The following is an 11,121-nucleotide window of genomic DNA, read 5'->3' on the forward strand; positions in this document are numbered from 1 at the left end:
TGTGGAATCTGAATTCGAATCTGTCAATTCAAGAGTTATTGCCATCGAGGCTGGCTTGGATTGCCGGGTTGACCCAAGAATTGACATACCCGGGCTTAATAACCACGCGCTGTGATGAAGTGGCCTATAACTAGATACACATGAAAGTCCCCCGTGAGAATGTGGGAGAAGAAAAAGTAAAATGTTGGGCCTAGTGTAGAAGCGATGGTCTCGGTGGAACATCAGTAATGAACATTTTGGCGCTTGTCGATACACCCAAGAGCGAGTTTCATAACTGGTACATTCTTCTTTTTGAGAATGGAAATTTATGTACTTAAAATCGGAAGGTGCGTACCCTCTGCTGACTAAGAAAGTATTTTATATAAGAAGACTTCTTTCTTATATGAAAGGGCCGGCTGGGGTGAAGGGGGTGAGCCCCGGAGCGTGAAGTATAGCGGAGGGCCGTGAGTAGGGCTGGTAGGCACGACCCAAGTTCCTAGAGGACCAACCCGCCCTATTTATAGTCCCTAATCGTGAAGAACGCTTATTTGGTAAAGTTATAGAGACTTTAAGGCTCTGTGTTCTGAATGGCTGAATAGTAGGGAGGGTATATACCTTCCGATTTTGGGTACACGAATTTCCAATCTCTTCTTTTTTCTCCCTCTTAAAAGGCTACCTAAGTACACATTCTATAAACAATATATAAGTACTGAACTATAATTTTAATCCTTTAAGCTTAGAGTACACAAATTGTCTTATATGGTACTTCTCACTGCTCCAATAATCGCCCTTGCTAACTATGACAGGAGAATTGGTCTGCTAATAACAGAAGGGGAAAGGCAAACTTGATAGAGGAACCAAACTGGAAACTTGGGACAATGGCGCCGTACCCCAAAGACTAAAGACTGGAAAGTTTCAAAAATACCACAGGCCCATACCAGAGCTCAAAAAGCGCATGGTGAGGGACCGGGTGGATGGGAAGGCGCAAGGCTACGATGGCCCTCTGCCGGGTTCTCCTACTGACGAACTAGGCCCTTTTTGTGAGTACCTACTAGGTAGACTCATTCCACTTTCCTCAATACAATTCCAGAATGCTTCCATTTTAAGAAGTAGCCCAACCAGGATCGAACTGAAAGAAAACCGGATGACCGACAAGTTGACAAATCCCACAGGATGCCAGTGAGCCGCGGATGAAACCTTTTTAAAAGCAGAGTCCTGATTCTAAACACCAGGAGGGTGAGGATAAAGGACATTGTGCATTTGTGGAATTCAATAACGAAATCTATAATTTTAATATTCTACAACAAAAAAAATGCGAGCTGCTGCTCAAATCTGTCGTGGTATACGACAAAGCCCCCATGATAAGGTCTTGAACTATGTCGATGACAAGGTCAGGAGATATTGAGGAATGCCAAGTTCAGATACCAATGGTTTCCTTCAAAGCTTGCAAACCTTACCAAGTAGAGTCTGCACCTTCGAGTCCCCGTCCGCGAAGAACCTGCCCATGGACGAGATCTCGCTCGACTTCATCCCCTTGCGCCACGCCGCCACGCCCCTGATTCCCGTGGCGCTGCGCTCCGCCTTGGCGATCTGGCCCACGCCAAAGAGCATACCGAGGATGTTGACGATGGCGGACGCCGGGTCCCTGACCGTCTCGTACGTCGCAAACGCGGCGTTGCCCAGCTCGCCCGCCACGGCGATGACGCGGGCGATGTTGGTCAGCCCCAGGGCGGCGGCCACCTCCGTGCCGACGACGGGGACGAACATGAGCGCGACCCCGATGATGAGCAGGATGAGGTTCTCCTTGCGCTTGCGCTCCTCCTCCTCCTCGGTCTTCTCCTCCTGCGCGCCGAGCTCCTTGGCCTGCGCCATGCTGTCCACGGCCTGCTGCAGCATGAACACGGCCGGCGCGTACGCGAGCGCGGCATCTCGCGAGTCCCCCCCGGCCCAGCTCCCGCCCATGATTTCCAGCATGCTCGCGACCATCTCCTGGCGTAGGCTTGGAATGTTGGGGAGGCCCTTGGTGACGATGTCCTTGGGGTTGTTTACCACCATGGATTCGTTGCGGATCGGCCACCCGTGGAAGCTCAGAGTCCATGACTGTGCCGGGCGGTCGTTATTGTTGGTGCGGTGGATTTTGTAGTCGCCAAAGTCGACCCACTGATACGCAAGTAAGTAATTGACATCTGGAAAATGCTCGACATTCCTGAGATATCTGGAAATGCCGGAGGGGGCGGAGAACGGGGGCATTCTGATATTGATGAGAGACTTACATCCTCGAGTAGGCCCGCCGTTGCAAGAGCCTTGGCAAATCCGTCGTGATCGCGCAGGCGCAGCTCTGTTGCGTCGAGGTAGCGTAAAAGCGAGTCAAGGTGATCATCCCAGGTTGCACAGGACACCCAGTCCTTCTGTTCAGGGAACTGGCAGTCAAAGTCTAAGAATGGGTAGAGGTCAGTCTTATATCAACGCTACGTCTGACTAGGCTTTGGACTCAAGAGGGCCATAGGGAAAAGGGGGGGGGGTAACTTACACTGCATGCCGTAGCCAATTTCAGGAACAAGTGCATTCTGATTCGTAATGCTCATATTCCACATGAATGCATTATCGAGCACAGCCGGCACTATCTTTTCGATGTAGGTCACGTAGTACCCGAACATCTCATCATATCCGTTGTTCACATCCGTATAGTGGTTATACGCGTCATCGAGCATCTTGATGAGGGTGTCGAGCGTCATCTGTGCGACACAATGTACCGGCAGGTCTGAGGCTCCGAGCAAGTCGTCCAGATTATTGTAAAGCTTGGTTGGGCAGGGTGTATACTCTTCCCAATCGTCATCAGACTCTTGTAGGTCTCCCGTGCCATTATTGCCGTAAGTACGGTTCAGGTCGACAGCCCAGTCGACGCTGCCGCCAAAGTTCATGCCGTCGTACCACGCCTTGCGCTCGTTGTAGCTTTCGGGCGTGAGCCACGAGACCCACTGATTGTCGTTGTAAATAAGGATATCGCCCTCGTCCTTGTACTGGGAGATGGTGAGTCCGTCAGGATTGTCGCCGTTGGCCTGTGATATAAGGGCCTGGATCTCCACATTGGAGATATATCCGGCACTATTCCATAAGAAATATTTTAGCAAGACCGCTGTGTTGAGGAATCAGTTTTGGGGGGCTTTGTGCCACATACGTGTCTGTGCATGATCCTTTGGTGGCACCTGACTCCTTGCCAGTAAAAGTACATTCAGGCCCTTTACACGAGGAGTCTGACATTTGAAAGCTACGACCGTAGAGGGCAAGACCAGGCACGATCTTCGTAGAGGGAATCCCAGCTTTAGTGACCATGGCTAATGTGTACTCGGTCTCTGTCTTGTTGACGTGACTCCGAAGACAGTTGCCATTCGGACAGCCGGGACTTGATGATATTGTTAGTATTGGGATAATGTAGAAATTTGCGGACTAAGGGGCGACTGATTGGATAAATACTTACTTGACAAAAGTGTTTTCATAGTCCCACTGACCGTGAAGGTCATAGGTCATGAATACATAATAATCCTAGAAAAAGGTCAATCTTCTTTGTGCAATCGTAGGGGGGGGGGGGTTCATTAGGCTTGGGACGTACAATATAATCCTCGAACTGTGTTACCGGGTCAAAGCCCTTGAGATACCAATATGAAGCCGGCAGCGCCATCGAGATGGACTTATCCTTCGGTAACTGCTGTCGGACAAGCTTCAGGAATTGTGCATAATTGTCCCCGGAGTCGAGCGCGTCAGGGCCGATTCCAGGAATGTCCTGGGCGCCAGGGTACTCCCAATCGAAGTCGACGCCTTCAAGATCGTTGTCCACGATGAACTTGACGATGTTAGCGGCGAGGATCTGGCGGTTTCCATCCCGGACGCCAGTGCGGAAAATCTGGTGCGTGTAGGCGTCGGTGGAGAACCCCCAGCCTCCAAAGGACATGATGCGCTTGATGTCTTTGAGCTTCAGCAGGCCGTCGAACTGCTCCTTCTGCCCCGTCACATCCACCTGCCAGCTGGAGGTGATGTTGCCAAAGGCCCAGTGCACGTGGGTATAGTAGCCGTCAAAGGTCATCTTGGAGACATCCATGTTGGCACAGGGTCGGTTCAGGTTCCAGGCCTCGAAGTAGCCGATCCGCCGTGCCTCAACAGACGAGCTGGAGGAGTTGACTTCGGTGCCGCAGTTGGAGATGCAGCCATTTGTGTCCTTCTTGGCCGTACCAGGCGCCCTAAGATGGGGTTGTATGTCAGTCTTAGGACTAAAGGGTGTGTGATAACGGATACAGGATTGTAACAAGGACGTACCCGCCACTTTCTGTGCTATTTGTGCAGAACTCGGGCGTTATACCACATTGGCCCCATATATCACAGCAGGCATTCAAGGGGCATGGGTTTAGCTCAGCCCAGTCCCAAGTCGAACCGTTCTTTGGCTTCACCGTTCCGGGTTTCTATACACCCCAAGAATAAATCAGTTAGCAGTAGTGGCACCGTGAGACTCTGGAATAGCAGGCACTGATTAAGAGGATCAAGATAACGAGCCAGGAGGACATACCTGTGGACCGCAAACAGCCCCACTGACAGCCGCAGGGAACGGTGGCATTCCCTCACTCAAACAAATGTTCTGGCCCTTCTGGAGCCCCGTACAGTTCGTCCATCCCCATGTGAGTTCATTGTATGTGGGAATATCTTGCCACTCCATGTGGTTGGCCTTTGCAATCTTGTCACAGGTGTCATCCGGCACGACAGTGTAGACGAAGCAGTTGCCATTATTGTCTGGTTTGGGGGAGAAGTCGGGGAGAGACCCAGAAGAGCAGCAGACGTATTGGTCTTTGAGCAGATTGTCACAGAATCCGGAACTGGGGTTGTACTTGACAAGGTCGGCCTGGGAGATTCCGCAGCGTTCCCCAAGGGCCCAACACCCGTCGCCAGCTTGGACTTGAGTGTACTTGCAGGTCGCCATCCTGGACTTGCTGTGTCTCGAGAAAATCACAACACTCCTAAACGAAAGATGAGGTCGTGGTCTCTTGCAGCGTGCGCGAGAGCCCAGAATATGCGGTCGTGCGCTGCCTTATACCCACACGGACGTGTGGTGACCTGCAACGATCTACATCAATGGTGTTGCCTTTGCTTAGTCTCGGCCTCCCTGCTTGCAGCTACAGATCCCTCAATTTCTGTTATAGTGTGTCCATGGTTATGCATTTCCTAGTGCTTACAGTAGTATTGCTTGGTTTGCAACCTCAAAGCTTGAAGTATTTCGCAGGATTTCGAGGCTGCCTGCTTGTAAAATTGCGGTAGGCGTCACTCAGGAGAGGGCCGACCACTCGCGACATGGATAATCGTAGCAGCTTGGCTCCCGCAATTTGCGACTTGGCGCTTGTGGTCAGCGGTAGTAGTCCTCCTATGCTCTAGACCTCTAGACGCAAGGGCTGAGCTCAGGGGTTTGAAAATGTCTTCAAATCCTACCCTAAATTCAATCGCAGGCAGCAACATGGTGGAAATAAGGGTTCACGGATTGGTGGAATTGTCAATGTCTAACACCGGCGTAAGCTCTGGATCATGGGAATCCATATGAATTGATTGTGGTTGTCTCATTTGCCATCGCATCCTTCATTACCACCGCACAATAGTAGACCGATAGAAATCAGATCCGACAAAAGGCTGATAACCTGAACATCCTCGGTTCTTCTCAGTGTCGTTCGCTTTTCGATTGCGCCCACGGGTATTGTGAAGTTGAGTCCAGCTGCTCACATTGACTTCTTCGTGCAAAGGAAGTCGACGTGTATTCAGGTCCCACGGGGTGTCATCATGAAGTTCCTTATTTCTCTCACTTGTTTGCTTTCCCTTCTCGGGCATAATGTGTTCGCCAGCAAGCTCGCATCTCCCTATCAGGTTGGTGAATTTCTCCTCGGGTTGTGAACGTTGATAGAGCCTTTCAGCAACATTGGAACCGTGTCGAGAGCCATCAACGAGACTAACCATTTCTTCTGTGACTAGACGGTTTATTTGTGGTAGTAAGTCTTCTACGGATGAGACCACTTCGGAAATCAATATCGTATAGTAGTCCATACTGACTCTCGCAGTGCTTATCAAATGGACATTCAAGCTTATGGGCGAAGAGCCGACTCGATAGCGCCTGGTTGTCCAGCCCCGTGCCATTTTGATGATTTCGTCAATTATCTGCAAAGGGCTGGAAAGACGCTCGATCCTGGCCAGAAGACCTCAGTCGGGACGGATCTCTGGCCTGACGCAACGAAGACCGCCAAAGAGCTCGCAGGTCTCAAGTCCGGCGGGAAAGACTTCGTTCGTAAGTAGGAGAAAATTCATCTGTTGTGGTCCTCCACCCCATCCTTGTCAGTAGTCGTCACAGCCTATGTGCAAGGCAGTTCCGGCAAGGATGAAAATCACCAATTTGTCAATGTCAAGCGAGAGTCCCGCTAATGAGCCGCCATGAACAGCCAACCAGGACCCCGATAAGATCTTCCAGAGTGGCTGGTGGACGGGCCCCAAGGGCGGCAACCCCAGTCTCAGCGACATCCTTACCAAGGTCACCGACAAGATCCAAGACGTCCGTACCATTTACGGCGACAACAGGGAGGGCATCACCAAGGAAGGCCTCGAGCAGTCCCGCACCGCGATAGTCGGCGTCCACGAGGCACGTCTCGCCGACATGGGCACGGACTACATCGACGAGCTCAACGACTACCTCAAGAACCAAAAGGGCCGGTCGTATACTGTAGACACGCACACGCCGACGGCGCAGGACGGGACAACGTACACCGATGTGGACCACGACAAGACGAGTGCGAGCCATTCCGAGTTCGCGCAGGATTACAAGGACTTCCAGTCGTGGTTGGGCAGCCAGCCGAGGAAGGGCCAGGGGAGGACCGCGGTGGTGAAGAGGCACTGGGATGCTATCCAAGGGGTAGAGAAGTTCGAGAATCGTGTTTGGGGAGGCCCCTATTGTTGATTGGGCTTGACGAGGTTCCATTTATAGTATTAGACTGTGTTCGGTTTTCTTGTATTTTATGATAGTGTTCTAAGATAATGGTAAAGCACTGAAAGCCGTCGATGACGCCCCTTCGTTCAGGCCTGGGTTTTGGTAATTTACCCCCAATGCACTATCGGCTTTTAATCAGGGTGAAGCAATCAGACATCCAATTAGCAATATTCCCTGCAAAGCCGGAACATGAGGACCGGATGCAGCGCAGGCGCAGCCTCCACGGACCCAAAAATCACGTCCACCACATCCCGCAGTACTTGTTCAGTCTCGACCAGTTCACTGGGCTCAATACGGGAGCTGATGGTGATACCATGGGTAGCATTGAGCCCCATGAACTTTTGGATCTTCGTGTGATCATGTACATCGACAAGCTGAACTGGAGCATCACCCAGGAGGCCAAACAAACCACCAGTGTCGGTGGTACCAGTGGCGTGCACCACGATAGGTGACCTCACGACAACAGACCAGTCGAGGGATGAGCTGTGGGTGCGCATCAGGTCTGCCAGCTGTTGTCGGGTCCATCTGTAGTGATCGTGGGGCTCGACACGGGACTTCATGGCGCGCAACAGGCCGAGCCGTATGGACGCCCGGCGCATCGTCGTCTGCTCAGCATACGACATGACACAACGGACCGGGTCGCCCCAGTCGTACGTCTGCCACTCGATGTCGGCCACGGGGTCCCAGTTGATGTGCACGACATCGCGAGCCGAGTCGAGCCACGGGTTGGCGACCATGTACTGGGCGAACTCTTGGGTGTTCTCCGGGTCGCGGGGGTCGGGATATCCAGGCAACTGGCGGCCGGTCTCGAAGGCGACTTGCCTCGACTCGCGGCAGACCCGTGCGATGAGGGGAGGAGCCTTGTTGCGCAGCTGGATCATCCCGTTGTTGCTACACGGTGGGGCTTCTTCTTCCGTCTCCTCGTCCCAGATGATGTCATCTGGCTGATTATCGAGTTCCACGACGCGGTGAGGTAGACACTGGCGCCAGATGGCAAGTCGGATTTCGGTAGGGAAGTCGCTAAATAGAGGGAAAGTCGCTGCCGAAGCCGACATTGTGAAGATGGGACTGCGGCCGATGAACTGGTAAGAGCGGTGTTGCCAGAGAATGTGAGTTGGATCTTCAGGCGCAACGATGATGCGTTGGTCTACCATCTATCTGTACGGGTGGAGAGACCGAATAAATCGGCTTTCCAAGGTTGGCAAAGCATAATAAGCGTCAGCCGAAGGAAGCTTTTGCCAGGTACGCCCCTGGTGGCGGGGCGCCCTACTTCAGGGGGATGTAAGCCGGTAAGATGAGGTGCAGGGTTGAAGTTACTTGCGTACTTGAGTACCCGTGGTACCTGGCATGTGCAGGGAGGGCGTTGTCCAAGGCTAGGCCGTCTTGGGGCTGCTGTAACATTAAAACTGAACGCGCCAGCGGAAACTAATCGGTTGACCGAGATTGAGTGTGCCGGAAGCATTGAATGTATGGTTTGCAATCGATGTAGTTCCTAAAGTTTATCGAGAGCTGAGCCATCAAGGACTGACTGACTGACTGACCCTCGTTTGCGCAGGGCCAACAGTATAATTGGGACAGTTGGGCCGGGCCGAAGACGAGTGAGATAAGTCACAGGTTGGAAAGACGAGCGAGGCATCAGGTTTGCTGCAATGCTAGAGTTGCGAAGCAGCATATGTACGTTGAAGCAAGAATTTCTATACAAGGTTCCAGATCTCGGTACACGAGCATGATGCTGCTGTGCAACAAAAGCAGTACCTAGGTACCTAAATAAAGGGCACAAACAGAATTCATAAATTCATGCCAAACGGTGGCCATCAAGGGTGCCTAGAGTTCCCAAAGAGTTCAGAAAGAATGCCGCTCAGTGGCTTCAGAATGCTTACAAGTTCTAGAAGTGGTTTCGTTTCTAATTCCCAGACATATATTAAATTGTATGTGTGGCCTTTACAATGGTAAACGCTCACCAGTCCCGGATTACCAGTAACCTTCTGGGTGTGTAGGTTATGGGGTGTCCACCTACCACTTTTCAAAATTTGCGTAACCGAATAAAGTGAACACACATTTCGAAACAGAACTTCAATATCAAACCACTTTAGAATTTACATAGTTGGGCTGCCGGGAACATGAGATCGACCAGGGATATCTCACTGAGAGAAACATGAGCAACAGCCTTTAGTCTCAACGATTATTTGTAGCTAAGTATTTTCTACTAATTTCCATAGTGGCTCAGCGTTGGTATCAATCCCATCTAGTCCTCTTTCTTCTCGCGAGTTGGTCATTGGCGTAAGTCCACCAACCAGCCAAGTTCGTAGGTACCAGTGCCTGTTTCTCAATCCACCTCTGCACTCCATGCTTGGACATGCTGGAACAGTAATGTCGTTTCCTTACAAAGCTCGCTCCGTCAATATCAAACATCCTCGTAAATTCGTGACACTGAATTTCACTGGGCGAGAGTTCCCAATGGCGACTACTTAGTAGCAGTGGCCGGGCACGGAGAAGTGTTCTCCGGGTCGAAGATCTCGTCGCCGGGGAACACGGGCCAGATTTCGTTGATGCGGGCGGTGGACGAGTTTCCCTTGGCACCGCTGACTTCGATAAACAGAGTGTCGGACCACACATAAGACCCATCTTGTGGGTCTACCAAGGGGACGTATGTGAAATTCCCAGTAGCCCCACATACCCGGCCAACATCCACCGATTGCGGGAGCCCAAAGGGGCCGATCAAGGCCGTCACCGAGTAGTCGGTGATGAAGTCACCAGAAGACTGGATGTAGAAGCCGCTGAGGCTGATCCAGCGGTTGAAGAGGAGGGCATACCTCGCGGGAATGTCGTACTCTTCGACCGTGTTGGTGTCGCTGTCTGTTGCAAGTCCGTTGCCCCCGTAATTATGTTGCGGCCACGAGTTTAGTTTCTGGGCCGCTGCTGAAGCAGCAAGAGCGAGTAGCGCCACGGCTGAAGGAAGGCGGACCATGTTGATGGAGGAGACTGGGCAGGTGAGGACAACGAAATTTCAAAAGAAGGAGCTGTAAGTCACAATATCGAAGTGTGATGGGACGGACAGCCGGGCCTCACCACGCTCTTGTACTCGCCTTATATACTTGGTCTTCTCTGAAGAGATTTCAATAGGAGAATAGGCAGAATAGGCAGAAGCGTGGGTTGTGGCGTGGGTATCCATCTCACCTAGGTCCGGGTCCAGCCCTGGAGGCTGACTGCAGGCGAGCTGCTAGTTTCGGCCTAGACTATCTGCAGCCTGCTCCTGAGCTCGCAACAATACAACTTCGGCGAGTCTGAGATTTGGTCGACTAAAGGCGAGGGGGACCCACAAGTCTCAAGACTCGTCTAATAAATACGGTATTTGCTCTCTCAAGATTGGAGCACCGGCGAAAAAGAGCCCTGGTCTTAAAATTGGAGAGGCCCAGGAATCAATGCTATACGGAATCAGTTCAGCTGTTCTCCGCCGATATTCTATCTGCCTTAAGCTTCTGTGCTTCGCCGTACGTCTTCGGGATGTATCCGGACCAAGAACGAAACAAACCACTTAAAGCTGACCTGTCGACTAAGGACTCTCCCTTCCATAAGGAATTCCTAGTGTAGACAGCAGCTACTGGTGCACGCGAGAGACGAACGAAGTGGAGCTTGTTAGCGCTGCTTGCCCCAGAGCTTGTCTGCGCGGGCTCAACGGCCCGCGCTCAGGGGCTCCACGCATACGCCCTCTTCGCCACGGTTGGTGCTCCCACGAGGAATAGTGCGTTATTTAGATCATTGTCCCTTGTCATAGATTTTATAAAGGATGGGATACATCTAGGCATTGTTGAAAATCCGTGGCGGCTCCCAAGGGCAGACAGAGAACAGAGAAGGGTAACCCCCCAGACCCACCCCCTGCGGCACCAGCTGGATTCTCCACCCAGAATTAGAGTGATAGAAGAAACTGAGCTTTTCAATTAAAGCAACTCGTATCAAGAATCCCTTCTCTTGCCTCGTCCTGGCCTGTTATATCTTGAAGGCGCCGTCAACGGTGTCGGGCTAGTCCCCCAGAATGTTACTAATACCACGCTGCTGGCGACATCTCCAGGGTCCTCATGTGCCCTATCTGTTGTTAGTCCGTGGGGCCGGGTTACACCGGCTTTCTCATCTAAGTGGAT

The 11,121-nt window shown here is 51.9% G+C and overlaps 4 protein-coding genes across 4 annotated transcripts; 1 reads left to right on the plus strand and 3 right to left on the minus strand.

Annotated features, from left to right (window-relative positions):
* Positions 1-1,416: 1,416 nt before the first annotated feature.
* KVR01_006601 (uncharacterized protein) lies at positions 1,417-4,945 on the minus strand (the record flags this gene model as incomplete). Its single annotated transcript, XM_044786450.1, has 8 exons — positions 1,417-2,139; positions 2,253-2,413; positions 2,510-3,084; positions 3,158-3,382; positions 3,458-3,522; positions 3,590-4,214; positions 4,291-4,433; positions 4,538-4,945. 8 exons carry the CDS (start codon positions 4,943-4,945, stop codon positions 1,417-1,419), a joined length of 2,925 nt encoding a protein of 974 aa, XP_044644032.1.
* A 1,130-nt stretch (positions 4,946-6,075) lies between these two features.
* Positions 6,076-6,952, plus strand: KVR01_006877 (uncharacterized protein; the record flags this gene model as incomplete). Its single annotated transcript, XM_044784772.1, has 2 exons — positions 6,076-6,289; positions 6,441-6,952. 2 exons carry the CDS (start codon positions 6,076-6,078, stop codon positions 6,950-6,952), a joined length of 726 nt encoding a protein of 241 aa, XP_044644308.1.
* A 191-nt stretch (positions 6,953-7,143) lies between these two features.
* On the minus strand, positions 7,144-8,136 carry KVR01_006951 (uncharacterized protein; the record flags this gene model as incomplete). The annotated part of the gene is made up of 1 exon (XM_044794173.1): positions 7,144-8,136. The coding sequence occupies one exon, from the start codon at positions 8,134-8,136 to the stop codon at positions 7,144-7,146; it is 993 nt and encodes a 330-aa protein (XP_044644382.1).
* A 1,014-nt stretch (positions 8,137-9,150) lies between these two features.
* On the minus strand, positions 9,151-10,124 carry KVR01_006603 (uncharacterized protein). Its single transcript, XM_044794243.1, has one exon. It carries the CDS (start codon positions 9,948-9,950, stop codon positions 9,447-9,449), a length of 504 nt encoding a protein of 167 aa, XP_044644034.1. The 5' UTR covers positions 9,951-10,124; the 3' UTR covers positions 9,151-9,446.
* Between the last annotated feature and the right edge of the window lie 997 nt (positions 10,125-11,121).

The sequence above is a fragment of the Diaporthe batatas genome (genome assembly GCF_019321695.1).
Source record: "Diaporthe batatas strain CRI 302-4 chromosome Unknown Contig00007, whole genome shotgun sequence".
Lineage (NCBI taxonomy): Eukaryota > Fungi > Ascomycota > Sordariomycetes > Diaporthales > Diaporthaceae > Diaporthe > Diaporthe batatas.